The sequence below is a fragment of the Lepidochelys olivacea genome (genome assembly GCF_965140295.1).
Source record: "Lepidochelys olivacea isolate rLepOli2 genome assembly, chromosome: 17".
Lineage (NCBI taxonomy): Eukaryota > Metazoa > Chordata > Testudines > Cheloniidae > Lepidochelys > Lepidochelys olivacea.
In genome coordinates, this window is record NC_140427.1 from 23,154,215 (window position 1) to 23,175,040 (window position 20,826).

General features: G+C 50.3%; 1 protein-coding gene across 2 annotated transcripts in view; it reads right to left on the minus strand.

The window, feature by feature from the left end:
* Window positions 1-20,826, minus strand: part of TSPOAP1 (TSPO associated protein 1) — a 232,948-nt gene that overhangs the window by 85,758 nt on the left and 126,364 nt on the right. For both annotated transcript variants that reach the window (XM_084651357.1, XM_084651358.1), the window contains 2 exons: window positions 10,924-11,033; window positions 9,870-9,979 (listed from right to left, as the gene is read on the minus strand). In XM_084651357.1, the coding sequence (XP_084507483.1) occupies window positions 9,870-9,979; window positions 10,924-11,033 (220 nt within the window). The remainder of the gene's footprint in view (window positions 1-9,869; window positions 9,980-10,923; window positions 11,034-20,826) is intronic.

A 20,826-nucleotide genomic window follows, 5' to 3' on the forward strand; every position in this document is an offset into this window, starting at 1 on the left:
CAGCCAGTGATCCAGGTATGGGTATACTTTCACCCCTCTCCTCCTGAGAAAGGATGCCACAACTCCCATGCACTTCATGAACATCTGTTGGGCTGCCGACAGACCAAAGGATTGAACGGTGAACTGATAATGTTTCTGGTTTACCACGAATCAGAGGTACATCTTGTGACCTGGGAAGATGGCCATGTGAAAATACAGGTCCTTTAAGTCAAGGGTAGTGTACCAATCCCCTGGATCCAGGGAGGGGACAACAGAGGCCAGGGAGATCTTGTGGAACTTCAGCTTTTTCATGAATTTGTTGAGGTTTCACAGATCCAGGATGGGTCTGAGGTCACCATTGGCCTTCAGGATTAGGGTGAGTAAAACCCCTTGCCTCTTAACTCCAGAGGAACCTCCTCCACAGCTCCCGCCCTTAGGAGTGGCTACACCTCCTGGGCAAAAAGTCTCTCATGAGAAGGGTCCCTCAAGAGGGACGGGGAAGGAAACAACTGAACTGCAGGGTATATCCCACTTCCACCATGAGCAATACTCAACGATCCAAGGTAATGCGGGTCCACGCTTGGCAGAAGAGGGACAACTGGTCAACAAACAGGGGAGATAAGATCCAGGCACTATCCTGGTATGCTGTCTGCAGGCGCCCCCGAGAAGATCTGCTTCGGTTCCATTGAGTGTTTTCTGGGAGCAGATGTGAGGGCCGATGAGAAGTGAGGTGTAGGCCTCCTCCTTCTTATTCCTCCTGTGTCTATACTCTTGCCTCTGCTGAGGATGCTGTGGAGGATAGAGATGGCCCATAGGTTGGGGTTTATAGTGTTTCTGAGCTGGGGCGTGGAGACCCAAGGATTTTAAAATAGCCCTTCAGTACTTTAGCCTATGGAGCTTAGCATCAGTCTGCTCCAAAAAAAGGGAGTTCCCTTCAAAGGGTAGGTACTGAATAGTCTGTTGGACTTCATAGGATAGTCCTGAGGACTGAAGCCAGGACCTCCACCTCATGACCACTGCTGAGGCATGAATCAGGTTGCCAAGTCCGCCATGTCCAAGGCAGCTTGGAGAGATGCTTTGATCACCACGTTACCCTCCTCTACAAGGGCCAAGAATTTAGTCCGGGACTCCAAAGGTAAGAGTTCCTTAAATTTTGTCATGGCTGACCAGAAAACAAAATCATAATGGCCCAAGGGCTTGACGGTTGGCTATTCTCAGCTGGAGGCTCCGCGTTGAGTATACCTTCCTGCCCCGTAAGTCCAGCTTCTTGGCCTCTTTCGCATTAGGCGATGGCCCTTATTGCCCCCGTTTCTCCGTTTCATTAGCTGCCATGACAACCAGCAAGCCTGGTGGAGGGTGAGTATAAAGATCCTCATATCCCTTGGGGGGCACAAAATATTTCCTTTCCATCCACTTAGCTGTGGGCTGGAGGGAAGCAGGAGTCTGCCACAGAGTCTTTACGGGCTGCAAGATGACATCATTTAAAGGCAGGGCCACCCTTTAAAGGGCACTAATATGTCCATCAGGGCCATGGGCTGACTCAGAGATTTCCTCAGCCTGTATTCCCAAGTTCTGTGTGTTGCAATGTAGAAGCTCTTAATGAGCCCTATAGTCATCTTGCGTGGGCACCATGGTCATCCCCACCACTGCCTGGTCTGGGGAGGAGGACAATGAAGCTTGTACCAGAACTGGGCCTTCTTCCACCTCTGTTGCCCTGTGTCCCGGTGCCAACCTCAGCAGGATGGATTAAACCCCTTTCAGATGGGGAAGGCAGAGGCGCTCTCACCTCCAGTGGTGCCAAGAGCATCTGGAGTGGAAATCTTGAAACGGATGGATCACCCAAGGGTACACTGGCCACTGCACTGGCATTTACCATTGTGTCGATGACCATGCTATCAGTACGTGCCTTTGTGCCATAGCTGCTGGGTGTCTATGGTCAGCCTGGTACCTGCTCCTCTGGGAGGTGTACGATTCTGCCTCCAATTCACAGCCCAAGGACCCACTCCTGGGTGATCACAGTGGAGCAGTGCTGAGATGGGGACCAGTGCTGCGATAAGGAGTGTTGCTGTGACAAGGAGCAGCGCAGGGAGGGAGAGCTCAATGAATGGTGGTGCCGCACCATCATTGCTGGCTTGCCCTCTAGTGGCACCTGCTTCAACGTCGAGGCATCCCGCGGTGCTGGAGCTGTCATCAACAGTACACAACCTGACGGGGATGGCGGTACTGGGAGAGCAAGGAGGCTCCTGGCCACCTCAATAGCCTCCAGCATCAATGGTAGAGCCAGGGCTGTATCACCTTGGTGGTTCTCTCTAGGCAGGGAGTCCACCGGTACCAGACTCAATGGTCCCCTTCCCATACCTCAGAGTGACCCGGGCACAGGCTCCACTCTTTCTGTGGCCTTATGTCTTGGGGTCAGAGCACCCCTGGTCTGACTTTATCTATCTCTTCTTCAGCACTGGTGATGGGGAGCGGTACCGGGAGGCCAGAGTTGGCACTGACTTCTTGCACATTGGAGAAACAATGCGAGACTGGGGACAGAGTCTTTCATTGGCGCCAGGGATGTGGAATCACTCTGTACCTCTCTCAGGGAGGCCGGGGCACTTCCAACAGATACCAAGGTGCCTGGTGCCGATTCTGCCTGTGGCTCCGAGGAGGAATGAAGTGTTACCTCCATGAGTAGGAATCTAAGTCTATTGTCCCTCTCCTTTTTTGTCCTCAGCTTGAAGTTCTTATAGATCTGGCATCAATCTTGCATGTGGCCCTCTCCCAGGTACTTCAGACAAGTATCCTGCAGATCATTCACCAGCATCGGTTTGTGCCACCCTGCACACTATTTGAAACCCTGGGACCGAGGCATACCCCAGGAGCCCAAGTTGGCCTAGCCCCGCAGGATGGGGAGCACTTCTAACTACACTAGGCTACTTGACTATGTGCTAACTTATTCTAATTCTAACTATTTACAGAACAGAAGCCTACTGAAGAGTAGCACTGCTAACAATGTTCCAGTGATCCCCCAAATACGATAAGAAGGAACTGAGGGGCGGCGGGGTGGCATATTCCTATATACCACACCATGAAGGTGCCAATCCAGGGGGCACAAGAGCTGACCCTATGGATACCACTGAGGGAAAAACTTTCCAGCGATGGTGAATGCGGCGCACCCCCACCTACACTGGAATGGACATGAGCTAGCACTCAACGAAGAACTAACTGAATCAGTTATTCCTTTAACACTGAAAAATTCTTTCAAATTGGCTTGCATTATGTGATAGACCCAGGCCAGTTGGGTACAGCAGAGGAGCCTTATTGGGATCCAGGAAGTGGGCGGCTAAAGGAACCCCCCCTCCCCCCCGCAGCCTAAGGGGTGGGTCCACAGGACCTGGGAAACCAAATAATTACGGGGGACAACTAATGAACAACAGGGACAGGAGTGCGGTCAAAGGTCAAACGAAGGGAACCGGACAGGGAAACCGAGCAGAGAACCCCGGACAGCGCCCACTGCTCCTCAAAGGCGTCAAAGGAGTCAGTGGACGCCACCCAGAGGAACTCTGCTCGGAGGCGTGAACGGACAGAGGATTGGAAATAGGCCCCACAGTCACAGGAGACTCCATTGGCCAACCTCCTCACCCTGGTTTTATAGATGGTCACTTTAGCCAGGGCCAGGAGGAGGTTGACCAGGAGGTCCCGCGACTTAGTGGGACCACGGACAGGGAGTGCGTAGATAAGGAGGTGAGGGGAAAAGTGCAACCAAAACCTTAACAAAATATTCGTGAGGAGCCGGAATAGGGGCTGCAGCCTGGCGCACACCAGCTAGACGTGCACCAGGGTTTCCCTCACATCGCAAAAAGGGCAGGTGTCCGGGATTGGGGTGAACTGCGCCAAGTACACGCCCGTGCTCACGGCCCCGTGAAGGAGCCGCCAACTGATATCCCCAGCGGGCCTCGGGACTAAGGTGGAATATAGGCTGGCCCACCAGGGCTCCTCACCTTCTAGAGGTGGCAAGAGGTCCCACCACTTTGTGTCAGGGCAGGACGCGAGGGTGAGGACGTGAAGGATGTGGAGCACGAGCGTGTAGAGATGTTTCCTTGTTGAGGTCTGGAACCGGACTGGCTGCAGCTCGCGTAGCCAGCTCACAGTGAAGGGGCGGGTGGGTCGGTCAGGTCCACGGGGCAGAGGCCCGATGAAAAGGTCCGGAGGGCCTGGAGTGGAGGGTGGGCAGGGCGCGCCCTCTCGTAGGACCCAGTCGAGGTAAACCCGAGCAGTGGGCGGCAAAGCGACCCTCACCTCCGGAAGTACGCGCAGGGGAGTACGAGGTCTGGAGAGCCCCATGCGCTGAGCGAGCGTCAGGGGATCCAGCCAGTCTCCCTGGTCGTAGTCCAGGAGGTCTCCGACTCTGGTGACTTCTGCCACGACCAACCTCTGGCACACGGAGGGGGACTCCGCCACCTGTACATGGAGCTGGGGGTTGTGTAGCAGGGGCTCCGCGAGGAGATCTTCCCCCACGGAGGCTGCCATGGACCTGGTCGCTGTGAACAGTTTCCAGGTCCGGAGGAGGTCCTGGTAGAAGACTGGCAGCCCGGAGAGGTCTCGCGGAAGACCCCTTGGATGAAGAAAAAGGAGCTGCCGGTCATATCGGAGCCCTCGGAAGCGGTGCAGGAAGGCGTGCGCCAGTACGCTCCACGCCAGACTACCTGCACCATAAAGGAGCCTCTGCAGGGCCTGGAGAAAGAAGACATGGACTTGAGTGCGGAGACACTTCAGACCCTGCCCTCCCTCCTCCAGGGGTAGATGGAGAACGCCTGCAAAGACCCAGTACAGTCCTGACCAGAAGAACTCCAGAATCAGCGTCCGGAGGTTGGCCAGGAAATCCGGGGCCGGGACCAGGGTGTTGAGCCGGTACCAGAGCATGGACAGGATTAGTTGATTGAGCACCAGTGCCCGCCCTCAAAAGGACAGACACCGGAGTAGTCCTGTCCATCTCCGGAGCCGCTCTACCACCCTGCCCTCAACCCTGCCAGTTCTCCGGCGGAGATGGATGCGTGGCAGAAAGGTGAACGCCGAGATAGAACAGCGGACCAGTGCTCCACCGGATGGCTTGAAGCGCGGGTGGGAGGGAGCTCGCCTGCCACCAGTCCCCTACCACCAAGGCAGAGCTCTTGACCCAGTTGACCCGGGCGGAGGAGGCTGCCGAGTAGACGCCCTGGCAAGCCTCCACCCGCGCCAAGTCACCCGGGTCCTGGACCACGAGGAGCACATCGTCGGCGTATGCCGACAGGACCAGCCGCAGCTCCGGCTCCCGTAGCGCCAACCCCGTCAACCTCCTGCGGAGGAGACAGAGGAAGGGCTCGATTGCCAGAGCGTACAACTGGCCCAAGAGGGGGCACCCCTGCCGTACTCCTCGCCCGAAGCTGACTGCTTCGGTCAGGGTCCAGTTGAGCCTGACCAGACACTCTGCGGAGGCGTACAGCACCTGGAGAAAACCCACAAACTGGAGTCCAAAGCCAAACGCTCACAGAGTGCTCAGGAGATACCCGTGATCCACCCTGTCGAACGCCTTCTCCTGATCCAGGGACAGGAGGGCGAATGACAAACCGTCCCTACACCCGAGTTCCAAGAGGTCCCGGACCAGATATAGGTTGTCGAAGATGGTGCGGCTCGGGACGGTGGATCATGTCCGCCAGCACGGACACTAGCCACAGCGAGATGGCTTTCGCTACGACCTTGTAGTCCGTGCTGAGGAGTGAGACGGGACGCCAATTTCGTAAATCACAGAGGTCCACCTTCTTTGGCAATAAGGCAAGCATGGCTCGCCTGCACGAAAGAGGGAGGACCCCGCTCTGCAAACTAGGTGACTAGGTCTGGGCCAAGGACATCCCAGAACACGCGGTAGAACTGCACGGTCAGCCCGTCCATGCCCGGAGATTTATTGGTAGGCATGTGGCGAAGGGCTTCCGAGAACTCGGCCAGAGTGAGAGGCAGCTCTAGCCGGTCTCGGTCGCCCGTGCTGACTGTCGGGAGTTCGTCCCAGAGCACCCTGCAAGCTTAGGCGGCTGGATCCGTATGGATCTCCTGCAGGAAAACCACGGAGTACCCCCCCCCCAAAGGAAGGAGAGCACCTGGCACCTGCGGAGACCCATCCTACAGCCCCGAGTGTTAACGTTGTGATGGTGAGAGGTGCCATGAGGAGGGCTGGGGTGGGATCCTTGCCGGCAGGGACACTCGCGGTTCCCAACAGGCCCCGCAACAATCCGTGACCTACCCCGTAGGTAAGTAGGGAGTCACAGAAGAGGTGGACCAGCTGGTAGGCTGCGGCAGCCTGCTTCCTGGTCCTTTTACTCTCCCCCATGAGGGCCCTCATGGCCCAGAGGATTAGATGGAAATCCCCCCATCGCTGCAGGGCGAGCTGCACCTTATTACGGGAGCCCCGGACGTCCTCAAGAACTCCTGCAGCTCCTCTCGCAGCGTATGGGGGGCTGAGGTCACTACCCCCAGCTGTCCTCTGGAGGGACTGCTGACCCAGCCCCGTGGCCCACCGAAACGGGCAGGCAAGGGGCGGACCCCTGACATGGCACCCAATGGGCTGGCGCCACGCTGCCCTCCTCAAACCCTGGCTCAAGTGGGGGCGGCGGAGGGAAGGTAGCAGCCCCTAGTGAGTCGGGACTGGGGAATACAGAAGCCGCTCCCTCGCGGCTATCCTCTAGGAGCGAGGAGATGACGGCCCCAGAGGCGGCAACGATATCACGGGAGACTGAGGGGGCAGGGACGAGGTTGACATCAGGGGCAGGGCAGGGATCTAGAGTAGGGGCAAGGTAGGGGTCGGGTGCAGAGTCAGGGAGAGGGGCAAAAGCAGGATCCTGAGTCCCAGGAGCCAGGCCATTGGGAAATGGCCCCTCTCAATCTAGCTCAGGGAGCTGGGGGCGGGGTAGGGGGCCCTCTATGACACTGGGCTCTGGCACCATGGCCAGCGTAGAAGCCACAGCATCTTCAGTTGGATCCCCGTCTGGGAAGGAGGTCGGTCGCCCCACGCCCACGAGGGGCAGCCCGTGGGGCTCAGGTCCCAGCCGCACGGCACCAGCGGCCGCCTCGGTGGGCTCAGCAGCCAACAGCAGGGTGCCACCCGCAGCCAGGTAGATGGAGGAGCCCAGGGAACCCTCAGAGGTGGGAGCAGAAACAGCGGTTAGGGGAAGGGAGCATGGAGAAGGCGGGGCCGGGGTGAAGTCGCTCAGATCGGGGCCCACTAGCAAAGGGTCGTCCTCCCCCCTGGGGTGACTGGGGTCAGACCCAGGGCCTCGATCTCCTCGTAAATGGAGGGGAGCTCTCCTTCCGCCACCCCGGAGGTCTCCCCGATAGTGCCCGAAGCGACGCTCGCCCCGGGGCTCACGGGGGTTCTGGATGGTAACGGGGCAGATGGGGCTCTATCGGGGGCCTTGGAGGGAGGGGACTCCAATGGAGGGATGGTACTGCCCTCCCGTGCTGCCACGTTTTCCCCAGCCGGCACCAGGGGATGGCACGCCCCCACGGGCAAGGCAGAGGGCTTGGCATCGGCGCCCCCCTTTCTGGTCTTCTGGGGGGCTTCCGCATCGGTGGAAAGAAGTGGAGCTCGAGCCCTCCGCTTGCCCCGCTTCCCCTGGACTAGAGCCCAGCCCTTCATGGTATCATCGGGGGGCTGGCTAACAGGGGTCAGGTCGGGGGACAAGGACGATGGCTCAGGGACCGTGGGAGGCAGCGGTGGGGCGGAATGAGAGAGGGAAGATTCCCCCTGGGGCGGGCCCTCTCCCATGCTCGGCAGTATCCCTGCCGCACCCTCCTCTAGGGACCCCGCCAGATTGCAGGCAGCAAAGGTGGGGCTCTCCCGCTTGTCTGGGTGTGCTGTGGGGAGCACCCCTGGGGCCCGAGTGGGAGCAGTGATGGACTGAGTAGCAGGAGGGGCGGCTCCCGGATGCCTCTCCGTGCTGGGCCAAGGGGCAGTCCCCCTGGACGTGCCCCATCGCCCGGCAGAGGTAGCACCAGCCCCCCCCCCCCCCACTCCCCCCCAAGGGGCTGTAGTTGGAGCAGTAGCAACAGAACCCAAGAGTGGGCGGGGGAGTCCAGCAGCTAGCCAGCAACCAGGTAGCAGAGAAGGGGGGTGGGTGGGGGGTGATCGGCCCAGCCAGGGGAGATGGGGCAGTGGCAGCAAGGGCCCAAGGCCCAGGAGCAGCAGTCTCCCTCCTCCCTCCAGGCCAGTTGGGTACAGCAGAGGAGCAGAAGGCCGATATGCTGGCCACTGGATTAGCAGTTTTTTGTTCCCTGACTGACCAGAGCAGGGGCTGCTCCAGGCTAATGAGAACACCTGACTCCAATTAACCTGCAAAGAGTCAGGTGAGGCCATTAAGCTAATGTGACCACCTGACTCTAATTAAGGCCCCTCTGATACTATAAAAGGGCTCACTCCAGTTTGGCAGAGAGGAATCAGGGGAGAGGAAGTGTGGTAGAAGAGCTTGTTAATGAAGACACTACTCATTGGTAAGGGAGCCCTAAGATAAGGGTGAAGAAGGGAGAAGCAGGAGAGCTGTGGGGAAGTGGCCCAGGGAAATGTAGCAACTCTGGCAGGAAAAGGTTGGCTGCCAACAGCTGCTACCATTAGGGTCCCTGGGCCAGAACCCGGAGTAGAGGGCGGGCCCAGGTTCCCCCAAACTCACCACTACAGAAACACCTCCTGGGAGGGGAAAACAGGCCCCTGTCAGGACACGAGACTAAACTGTTTTGGTATTGAGGCTGTAGGAGCAACAGAGACTGTGGGAGTTCTCTCACCAACCTCCTTGCTGGCTTATGATGAAAAGAGCTCAGTAGACTGTATCCCTGGCCCTAGAGAGAGGAGGGCTACATGGAGGGTTGCAGTGAGCCTCGGGAAGCTAGTGAAGCTAGCATAAACTGCCTGGAAGCGCGGGACCCACAGGGACAAGGTCAGAGCTCTGCCACAATGAATATACAGAGGATATAAACCTGTCTAAAAGACCACTGACAAAGGGCAAATGTAAACACCAACATATTGACATGGAGGGGTCTAGGGGGAGCCACAATCATCAGCGTTAGCATCACTCTTTGGTGTGATTTAGAAGAGGGAGCTCTCAGAACCCTGATGAAAAACACACAAGTAAGGATAAAAAAAACTTTAAAATGGAAATCAATTTTGTTTCGAGTCAACTGAAAATGTTTTGGTCGACTTGAAACTAATCAAAAACATGAAAAATAATAATTTCTAGTCAACTCAAAACATTTCTGGGATTCAAAACAATTTTTTTGAGTTTTCAATTCAATAAAAACAAAATTTAAATGTTGTTTTGGTTCAAATCCAACCGGCTTTTTCTGGATGCTTTGATTCAGCCCCTGAACTGTAGTTCTGTAGTACTGAATTAGTAATTGCTCAGCTCAATTCCTGAGTTCGTAGAGAATGCCAAACACCACAGGCGGTGTGGCTATGTCGTGCAACACCAGAGCTGTAACAAGTGAATTGGGAGCCCAGGATAAGTGCAAGGCAATGTCTTAAACCCTTGGCACCAGTGGGTGCATCATGGCATTACCAGCTGTCAACTCTTTGAGAGAAAAGTGTGATGCCTATTGTTAAGGAGTCAGAAAGAGTTCAGGTAAAACACTATGGGTGAAGTCCAGGCTCTAATGAAGCTAATGGCAAAACTCCAACTAACTTCAATGGGGCCAGGATTTCACCCTCGGGTCTTAATTCAACCCTGGCGTAAATAAATGCCTTCCCCATGAAGTCATGAGAGCTGCACTCACTTATGCTGCTGCCCACTTTGACCTTATGATCTTTTGTTTCCTTATAGCTGTAAAAATCATTAAGTGCCTCTCTGTTTTTTCATGATGCCAGTCACATCTCGTTCCATCAAACCCACCTTCAAAGAAGCCATCCTCGTCCATGTCCCCATAGATGTAAATATACTCTCCAGCAGTCAGTGGGAGCTCTGACTCCGGGTTCTCATTAGGACCATCAAAAGGATTATAGCTGAAACACATGCAACAATAAAATGTACTTTGTACAGCAGCTTCCACTGGTCACACTACATCAGCTCACTGGTCAACTGAGGCTGGTATCCTGCCTCTGGGAGTAGCCAGTGCTTCCGAGGAAGGCCAAAGCATAGCTGCTTCCTGGATCCTTGGACCCAAACTTTTTGAGTCCATGGGCTCCCTACTAGCCCAGGGCTCAGATCTCGTGGTTCACATTGGATCTATTCATGGTGAGCAAGTAATTGTCCCAGGCCATTTGCAGCTAAGAGGATGTTATGTCTTTAAAACTGTAGTTGCATATCCTGAACAGTAAATGGGTACATATGTTTCCCCATAACTACCTTGGGTATCAGAATTAACGTTTCACAATCATTATCAGAGCTGACCAGAAAATGGGGGTTTATTCCGTGGAAAATTTTGGATTTTTGCTGAAAAAAAATTGAAACCGAAACTTCAGCCAAAACCAGAAAGTTTTTGGTCAAAAACTGTACGTTTTAGTTTTGCAGCTGCAAACTTTTCAGCTTTGATGGTTCTTTGATGAAAATGTGACATTTTCCCCAGAAAGAAGGCACTTTCACAAAAAAATATGCATAACTAAAACCCCAATTTTCATAAACAAAACAGTTGAAAAGGAAAATTTTCAGCCAGCCCTGCTGGTTATACAACTTGTGAGTTTGCTACGTTTTGACATATGCAACTATTATTTTTGTTTGTATAGATCCTTAGCACTATGGGTATTCCCGAACTCTATCAGAGGCATGCACCATCTACTCCAGTATCTCGTCTCCAACAGTGGATAGTGCTAGATGCTCATAAAAAGGAGCAAGAAACCCCAAAGTGGACAATTATGGGATAGCCTGCTCCACAGATCAACCCTGTAGCCAAAAATCCCCTCAATTCTTCCTTCCCTTTACACCAAGGCCCTTGTGTGTAGTTCAGTACCTGTAACGAGTTAGGAAGACCTGGAGTTTTGCAGGGCCTTGGTTCTCTGACTCTGGAATCAAAGAGATGTTATCAACATCCAGTTCTTCCATTTCACTTGCAGTGTCCACCTAAGAAACACAAAAATAAGGAGAGAGAGGCTACAGCTTTGACTAAAGGAACAGTGGCAGAAAGATCACAACAGCAGTGAAGCAACAGAAATCTTATTTCTGAGCTGGTGTATACAGTCTGATTACACCAGCAGTATACTGCACAGAGAAGCAGAGAATGGTTAAACTATCTGCAGGAACTGCTCTGGGAAGCTAGAATTGGTAACAGATGCACATTCTTGGCTCCAGGACATAAAAATACATCTAGTAGTCAGAGGACTAAATCTACAGTCCAAGGTCGATATGAAAGAAGTGGTGAGAGGGCACCTCTAGAGAGGTCAAGGCACAAGTCCCTGGTAAGAAGCCTGAAACCTCTGCCATCCCCAGCAACTGGGAAAGTGCCATCCCTGGACCCTGCTCCATCTTTTGTAGCCACCTCTGTATATTAAGGGTGAAATCCTGGCCCTATTTAAGTGTATAGGAGTTTTGCCACTGTCTTCACCTATTGAGCATCTTATGTCTGCCCACATCTAAAGGCCCCTCCCCCCAGCCTAAGGGGAGGAGCTACCAAAACCAGAGCCCAGATGAGTTCAGGGGACAAATAATGAAAAACGGATGGGAGTGAGACCAAATGGTCAAAATCAGGGAGCCAGAGAGGCCCAGACAGAGCCCACTGCTGCTTGAAGGCATCCACGGAGCCCATGGACGCAGCACAGTGGAACTCTGCCCAGATGAGGATTGAAGGGAGAAGCAGAAATAGACCCCACAGTCACAGAGCACCTCCCCATCCAGCGTTCTCCTCCTGGTACAGTGGACAGCCACCTTGGCCAGTGCCAGGAGGAGTTTGACGAGGAGGTCTCAAAACTTCGTGGAAACACAGATGGGGTGTGCGTAGATCGGGAGGTGCAAGGAAAAGGGCAGCCAGAACCTGAGGAGAAGGTTCTGGAGGTGCCGGAAAAGGGGCTGCAACCTGGCACACTCGAGGTACATGTATACCAGGGTCTCCCTCATGCCGCAAAAAGGGCAGGTGTCAGCGACGGGGTGAACCGCACTAAGTACATGCCTATGCTCACAGCTCCATGAAGAACCTGTCAACTAATATCCCTGGCCTTGGAACCAAGGTGGAATACAGACTGGCCCACTGTTTTCAATTGAGCCAACATTTCATTCTCAGTCTATTCTACTTGTGTAGCCCCCTGCCTGCTGGAAGGGTGAAGGAGCTTTCTCTTTTCTTCTCTCCTCTTGAGAATCTCCTGGATGTTGCAAGTGGGGCAGGTCCCGCCTGTTCTACCCCCCTGGCCTCCTGGAAGCACTGAGGAGTGGTGGAGAGAAATCTCTAGCACTCTACCCCTCCCCAATCTCCGTTTCTTCTGTCAGTCTGTCTGTACCACACCCATCATCACAGTGTCTAGGTCTTCCTGTGCCTACACCTGGATCTGCTCAGAGATTTCCCAGACAGCAGGAGCATGAAGCTGACATGAATCTTGATAGTTTCATGGCTGCCCACAGTATTTGAATAGCAGCAGTGAAACTCACCAGCATTGTGTTAATTTCACTCTACAGCTACAGGGCAAATCTGCAAAGGCACTGCAGCTGTCTAACTGCAGACTCAGTACGACAGCTGTGTAGTGGTTGCATTCACTACATATTTAGAAGTAAAATGAATGTAACCATGTTGCCTAAAATACTTTTACTAAAAGCTTGAATTCTGCAGAAATTGGTGCCATAAGCGGCTGTGCTCTGCAGTGGAAATTCACCACTCACCACCAAGCAGGAGACTTTTCAAGCCCTTTTTAGGTCCTTGCTTACTGCATGATACTCTTGTGTACTGTCGCCACCTCTGAGCCTCACTTTCTCCATATGAGCTCTCTATTCCTAATGTTTTTCTCCCAAATGCTTCATAAATATAGTGCTGAAATAATAGGGCTGAGGGTCTGCACTAAAGTGCTTTAATAACAACAATATGTAGCAGTTGAGGCCTGTACAAACCTATTTCCAACATGAATGGTTAATATTAAATTTATATCTCAATAGGCAAATTCAATAATTACTTAATGTATACAAAAAGAAAAGGAGTACTTGTGGCACCTTATAGACTAACCAATTTATTTGAGCATAAGCTTTCGTGAGCTACAGCCCACTTCATCGGATGCATACTGTGGAAAATACAGAAGATGTTTTTATACACACAAACCATGAAAAAATGGGTGTTTATCACTACAAAAGGTTTTCTCTCCCCCCACCCCACTCTCCTGCTGGTAATAGCTTATCTAAAGTGATCACTCTCCTTACAGTGTGTATGATAATCAAGGTGGGCCATTTCCAGCACAAATCCAGGGTTTAACAAGAACGTCTGAGGAACAGTGGGGGGGCGGGGGGAGGAATAAACAAGGGGAAATTGGTTACTTTTTATAATGAAGTTATAATGAAGTTATAAAGTTTATAAAGTTTATAATGAAGTTACATTACTCTGAAACCTGTCATTATAAAAAGTAACCTATTTCCTCTTGTTTATTCCCCCCCCCCAACTGTTCCTCAGACGTTCTTGTTAAACCCTGGATTTGTGCTGGAAATGGCCCACCTTGATTATCATACACACTGTAAGGAGAGTGATCAATTTAGGTAAGCTATTACCAGCAGGAGAGTGGGGTGGGGGGAGAAAACCTGGATCTGTGCTGGAAATGGCCCACCTTGATTATCATACACATTGTAAGGAGAGTGATCACTTTAGATAAGCTATTACCAACAGGACAGTGGGTTTGGGGGGAGAGAAAACCTTTTGTAGTGATAAACACCCATTTTTTCATGGTCTGTGTGTATAAAAACATCTTCTGTATTTTCCACAGTACGCATCCGATGAAGTGAGCTGTAGCTCACAAAAGCTTATGCTCAAATAAATTGGTTAGTCTCTAAGGTGCCACAAGTACTCCTTTTCTTTTTGTGAATACAGACTAACATGGCTGTTACTCTGAAACCTGTCATTAATGTATACAACTGCACAATACAGTTTCCCAGATTAGAAGAAACTCTAATTAATACTAATTAAATAACAAATCAATATATTGTTTTAAGTGATTACCACAGTCTCTTAAGTGAACATTCTGAGGGTTTTTCAATCCTTTCTATGAAGCACTTTGTCTCTGTGAGTGACAGAAATGTCCAGCCGTCAGATCTACCGATTCAGGCACCAATCTCTGCAAACACTATGCCCGTGCTGAATTTTACATATAAATTTAAACTCCCTTGAACTCGGGTGTTAGGTGTTTGCAGACTGGGGCCTAAGCTGTGCTTTAAGAAAAAAAGGTAGAATCCTAAAGCCCCTACTACTGGGAGCCTCTTCCACTTTCATTTGAAATCAGCTTCCCTCTCCCCAGAAAACACTTCCTCTACCCCCATTCTCTATTCATATACTCTGAGAATTTCCTACTTGACTCCCTCTGGTCTGTGCGGCTGGTAGCAGATGTCAAATACAAAGAGCAGCGTTTCTTCTTCTCTGCTCCTACAGATAGTAAAGAGTAAATCGATCACTGGGAGCAATGATTTATCCCTGTAATAGGGATACACGCCTAACTCCCAGCTGATCAAGCAAAAGTTAACAGCCCACAGATGGGAAGGATGGGCTCTGCTCTGGAGAGCTTGTCTGAGATGCTCACAGTAGAGGGAGAGCCCTGCAGATGGGCTTGCTATGTAGCAGGTATAAAAAGGATAACCTGTGTCCTTTCTCTTATGCATAGGGTGAGCCACAGTGGTGGGCTAGGTTTAGAGGCCGGGCCTTCCTGTGTCTGGCATTGGCTGACGAGAAATCCAGCCTTGTGTTTTTACTCTGAGCCCTGAATGCCCCATACCCCCACCTCCCCACAGGACTTGACATGAGGACAGATATTTGGCATGCCTATGAACTCTTTGGGCTGCAGCTGGAGGAAATCCTGGCGGTGGTGTGAGCCTTAAAGGGGCAGGACATTTTTCTTTGTTCTATTTGCCTACTAGCCTTTATTGGGGATATCCGGCACTTTACCTGGCTCCTGCCTGCTATATGGCCACCTGAGACTTTGATGAGCCCCAGAGAAAAGGTGACAATCTGGCACCTGGCCATGGTCCCACTACCTCTGCTTTCAGAAGGCTTTGAGAATCACCTGAGCAAAGGAGAAATCTCTAAAAGTTTAAGTAAAAACAGTTCAGCTCTTCTCAAATACAAGGAAAACAAAACATGTGAACACAAGTGAAAAGGCTGCACTGCTCCCATTACAAATTATTCGACATTGGTGAGGCCTCATCTGGAGTACTGTGTCCAGTTTTGGGCCCCACACTACAAGAAGGATGTGGATAAATTGGAGAGAGTCCAGCGAAGGGCAACAAAAATGATTAGGGGACTGGAACACATGAGTTATGAGGAGAGGCTGAGGGAGCTGGGATTGTTTAGCCTGCAGAAGAGAAGAATGAGGGGGGATTTGATAGCTGCTTTCAACTACCTGAAAGGGGGTTCCAAAGAGGATGGCTCTAGACTGTTCTCAATGGTAGCAGATGACAGAACGAGGAGTAATGGTCTCAAGTTGCAGTGGGGGAGGTTTAGATTGGATATTAGGAAAAACTTTTTCACTAAGAGGGTGGTGAAACACTGGAATGCGTTACCTAGGGAGGTGGTAGAATCTCCTTCCTTAGAGGTTTTTAAGGTCAGGCTTGACAAAGCCCTGGCTGGGATGATTTAACTGGGAATTGGTCCTGCTTTGAGCAGGGGGTTGGACTAGATGACCTTCTGGGGTCCCTTCCAACCCTGATATTTTATGATTCTATGATTCTATTGCAGACTGGTGTTGAACAGCCAAAGCTTGAAAGTTGCAAGTAGGCAGGGAAACAGCCTTCACTAAGGAGCAATGCACAGTCTACCATGAACTGCGATCTCTGTCAATCTGGGATTTCTTGTAAGCCAGAAGAGCTTTTAAGCCCTGCAGACTGAAGGTCCTTCTCATCTTTCTTTTGAAAGCCATCTTTCTGAGATTACACAGTCACTATTTTTCAGATAACACATGTTGTGAAACTCTTTTCTACAGCCTTAGGTACACATGTGCGTATGTCAGACAGAATGCACCCAAACCACTTGGAGTGCTGCCAGCTCTTGCAATTTTATCATAAGTCTCGCAATATTTCATGTTTTTCTTGAAGCTTCAGCTCCTGGAGTCAGGTGATTTAATGAGAATCTCAGCTTTCACTGAAAAAAGTAAGATCCTAGCCCTTGTGATTTCAGAGAAGATCTTGAAAATGTGAAATGAGTGCAGCCTAAAGGCTAAAAATACTGGAGACAAAAAAAAAAAACAAAATTCTCATGATTTTTATGCCAATCTCATGTTTTTTAAGGCTTAATTCATTATTTTTCAATGCTTGGGGTTGGCTACATTTCCTTTGCATGAAAAATACACAGACAAAATTTCCTTCAGTGACATACTCAAGATTCATAGCTTATAACACCAATAACACCATCTAAACTGACCTCCAGTATAGCTCACCATAGAACTGCCCCAAAGGAATTTCTAGAGCAGATCTTTGAGAAAAACATCCCATCTTGATTTAAAAGGTATCAGTGATGGAGAATCCACCCTGAGCCTTGGTAAATTGTTCCAGTGGTTAATTACTCACAGGTAAAAATTTACACCTTATTAATACTAATCAACATGGGCTTATGGAAAACAGATTCTGTCAAACTAACTTGGTATCTTTTTTTGATGAGATTACAAGTTTGCTGATAGACTTAGACTTCTGTAAGGCATTTGACTTGGCACCAGATGACATTCTGCTTAAAAATCTAGAAAGATATAAAATTATATGCAGTGCAGTTCTAGGTGTTCCGGTCCCAGGAGTTGGTCCAATAAAAGATATAACCTCACCCACCTTCTCTCAGTAATAAAATTAACATGGCACACATAAAATGAATTAAAAGTTGGCTAACTGGTAGGCCTCAAAATGTAACTGTACATAGGAAATCATGTTCAACTGGTATGTTTTCAGTGGGGTCCAGCAGGGATGGGAACTTGGTCTTATGCTTTTTGACATTTTTATTAATGACCTAAAAGAAAACATAAAATCACTGATAAAGTTTGCAGATGAACAAAACTTGGGGGAGTGATAAATAATGAAGAGGACAGGTCACAGATACAGAATAATCTGTATTGCTTGGTAAAATGGATTCTAGCAAACAATATGAGTTTTAATATGTTTAGAAATCATGCCTCATAGTGATAGACTCAAGGAGCTCAATCAACTTAGCTTGACAAAGAGAAGTTAAGGAGTGACTTGATCACAGTCTATAAATACCTACACATGGGGAACAAATATTTAACAATGGGCTCTTCAATCTAGCAGAGAAAGGGATAACAAGATCCAAAGGCTGGAAGCTGAAGTTCAGAGTGGAAATAAGGTGCAAATGTTTAACAGTAAGAGTAATTAACCATTGGAACAACTTACCAAGAGTCACAGTGGATTTTCCATCACTGGACATTTTTTAATCAAGATGGGATGTTTTTCTAAAAGATCTGCTCTAGTTCAACCAGAAATTCAGAGATTCATAGGGTATGTCTACACTATGAAATTAGGTCGAATTTATAGAAGTCGGTTTTTTAGAAATCAGTTTTATATATTGGAGTGTGTGTGTCCCCACAGAAAATGCTCTAAGTGCATTAAGTGCATTAACTCGGCGGAGTGCTTCCACAATACCGAGGCAAGCGTCGACTTCTGGAGTGTTGCACTGTGGGTAGCTATTCCACAGTTCTCGCAGTCTCCGGAATGAGATTCAAAAGTTCGCGGTTCTTTTCCTGTCTACCTGGCCAGTGCATCTGAGTTGAGAGTGTTGTCCAGAGCGGTCACAATAGAGCACTCTGGGATAGCTCCCGGAGGCCAATACCGTCGAATTGTGTCCATAGTACCCCAAATTCGACGCGGTAAGGCCGATTTAAGTGCTAATCCACTTGTCAGGGGTGGAGTAAGGAAATCGATTTTAAGAGCCTTTTAAGTCGAAAAAAAGGGCTTCATCGTGTGGACGGGTGCAGGTTTACATCGATTTAACGCTGCTAAATTCGACCTAAAGTCCTAGTGTAGACCAGGGCATAGATTCCAAGGCCAGAAGGGACCTTTGTGATCAACTAGTCTGACCTCCTGTACAACACAGGACAGAGACCTGCCCTGCAGATCTGCTACAAAAACACCTATTCTTAATTTAAACATTGTCAGTGATTGTTTCCCATGTAGGTATTTTTTAGACTGTGATCAAGTCACCCCTTAACCTTCTCTTCGTTGAGTTAGATCAACTGAGCTCCTGCAATCTATCACTTTATAAGGCAGGTTTTCCAATCCTTTAACCAGTCTCGTTTCTCATCTCTGAACCCTCTCCAATTTATCAACACTCTTATTGAAATGTGGGCTCCAGAATTAACACAGGATTCCAGAATTGATTGCACCAGTGCCAGATACAGAGGTAAAATAATCTCTTGACTCCTACTCGAGAATCCCATGTTTATGTATCTAAGGATGGTATTAGCCTTATTGGCCAAAGTGTCACACTCGGAGCTCATGTTCAGTTCGTTATCCACCATGACCCCTAAACCTTTTTCAGAGTCACTGCTTCCCAGGATAGAGTACCTGAGTTCCAGTGCCAGATTCCCACTGGACCAGATCAAGGATGACTATGCCAGACTGAGGAAGATGCTCAAAGTGGAGGCTTAGGTGATCTTCAGTGGAATTGTTCTGCTCCCTAGAAGGATTGGTCAGCAAAGAAAGCTACATCTTGAAAGTCAAAAAGTGTAGGGATAAACTAAGAATTCCCAAAAGTCAAAATGAGTTTGACCTTGCAAAAGAAATAAAAACTAACAGTTAAAGGGTCTTTGCACATATAAATAAAAAAAGAACAAGGGGTCCACTATGCAGCAAGGGTGGGGTACAGATTAAGGATTATCTAGGTATGACCAAAACTAACTGAATACTTTGCCTCAGTCTTCAATAAGGATGATTTTATAGAACATGGGGGCAAAGGCAGGATGGCTAACGGGAATGAGTGTACAGAGTGATCTGGCTCACTTGGTAAACTGGGCACAAGCAAACAATATGTATTTCTATACAGCCAAATGCAAAGTCATACATCTGGGAACAAAGAATGAAAGCTATATCTACAGACTGGGAACTCTATCCTGGGAAGCAGTGACTCTGATAATGATTTAGGGATCGTGGTGGAAGTTGAACAGTTGAACAGGAGCTCTCAGTGCGATGCTGCAATGCTGTAATAGTTGGGCCTAAAAATTCCCCCTGTGAGCTCAACTGTAAAAAGTGAGTGAAAGTTCGTAAGATATCACAACACCCTTTAACAATAAATGTTGATGGGAAAAGGTGCAGAAGCGAGACAGATAGACTGAATTATTCCGAACAAAAAGGCCTCCTGATACTGATAAGGACTGTGTTACGATCATAAACAACATGAGACCAAAAATGAAAGAACTAAAACTGATGGATCAGAAACTAAGTCTAATTGGTGGACAAAATAATGAGGGGATGGGCTATCCTGCCAAACACTCCCTTTTTGGGTCCTTAAAGAAAAACTTTGGGGAAAGAAATTGGCTATTGGAGCAAGCTTCACCACAATGACTGCCACCCTCAGCATCTCCTGGGATACCAGACCTTCTTCATCCTAATCCTGAGAGATGTCCTGACCAAACCGGGCAGGTGAGGGACCCAGATGACATCACCACCTCAACCAGAATCCCGAACACTACCTTCGGTGTGAGACTCTGGGTACATCTACATGGGGATAAAAGCCCCCGGCACAGTCACAGCTGCCCCAGGTCAGATGACTGGGCTTGGGCTGCAGGGCAAAAAATTGCTGTGTAGATGTTCAAGCTCGTGAGTCCCAGAGCTTGGGATCGAGCCCGAACCCAAACGACTACACAGTGATTTTTCAGTCCTGGAGACCAAACCCCACGAGCCAAAGTCAGCTGACCTGGGCCAGCTGCAGGCTTTTACTCCTGAGGGAATTCTGCACCAAAAAATTAAAATTCTGTGTGCAATATTATCCTGCAAAATTCTGTATATTTTGTTTATAAATGTAGAGGCTCTAGCATGGCAGTGGGGAGCACAAGCCACTGGCTGCACAGAGGTGGGAGATCTCTTCAGGAGGGCCAAGGTGAAAGTGGTTGTGGCTCAGCGGGGGGGGAGGTCTGGATGTGGGGAGAAGGGGCTCAGCAGGGGAAGTCTGGGTGTGGGGGGGTTCAGCAAGGGGGTCTGGGTGCTGGGGAGAAGGGCTTGGTGGGGTAGAGGTCTGGGTGCAGCTGGTTGGGGCTCAATCAGGTGGGGGGGTCCAGATGCAGGGGGGAGGGGCTCAGTGGGGGTCTGGATGCAGGGGGGTGGGACTCGGCAGGGGGGTGGAACTCAATGTGGGGGCTGGGTGCAGGGGGGGCTCCAGATGCAGAGGGTGAGGCTCGGTGGAGTGGCAACTTGGGGGGGTTGCTGTGGGGGTTCTGGGTGCAGGGGAGTGAGGCTTGGCAGGTATGGGTATGGGAGGGCCAGATGGACAGGGGTTGGGTAGATGGGGGAGCAGCTCCTTGTACAGTGACCTCTCCCCCTGCAGCTGAGGAGTGATGGGGGCAGGGTGTGAGACGGAAAGGAAAGCAGAGCTTCCTGCAGCCAGGGAGGTTTCTGGGGGTGGGTCTGACCTGCCCACTCCTTGCAGGGGAAGAGCAAATCCCATCACACTCCCCCATCCCCACCGCCTCCCTGCAGCCAGGCTGGGACTAGCAGCTGAGTCTGGCACATGATAGGAGCTACCTGCCGGGGCATCCTC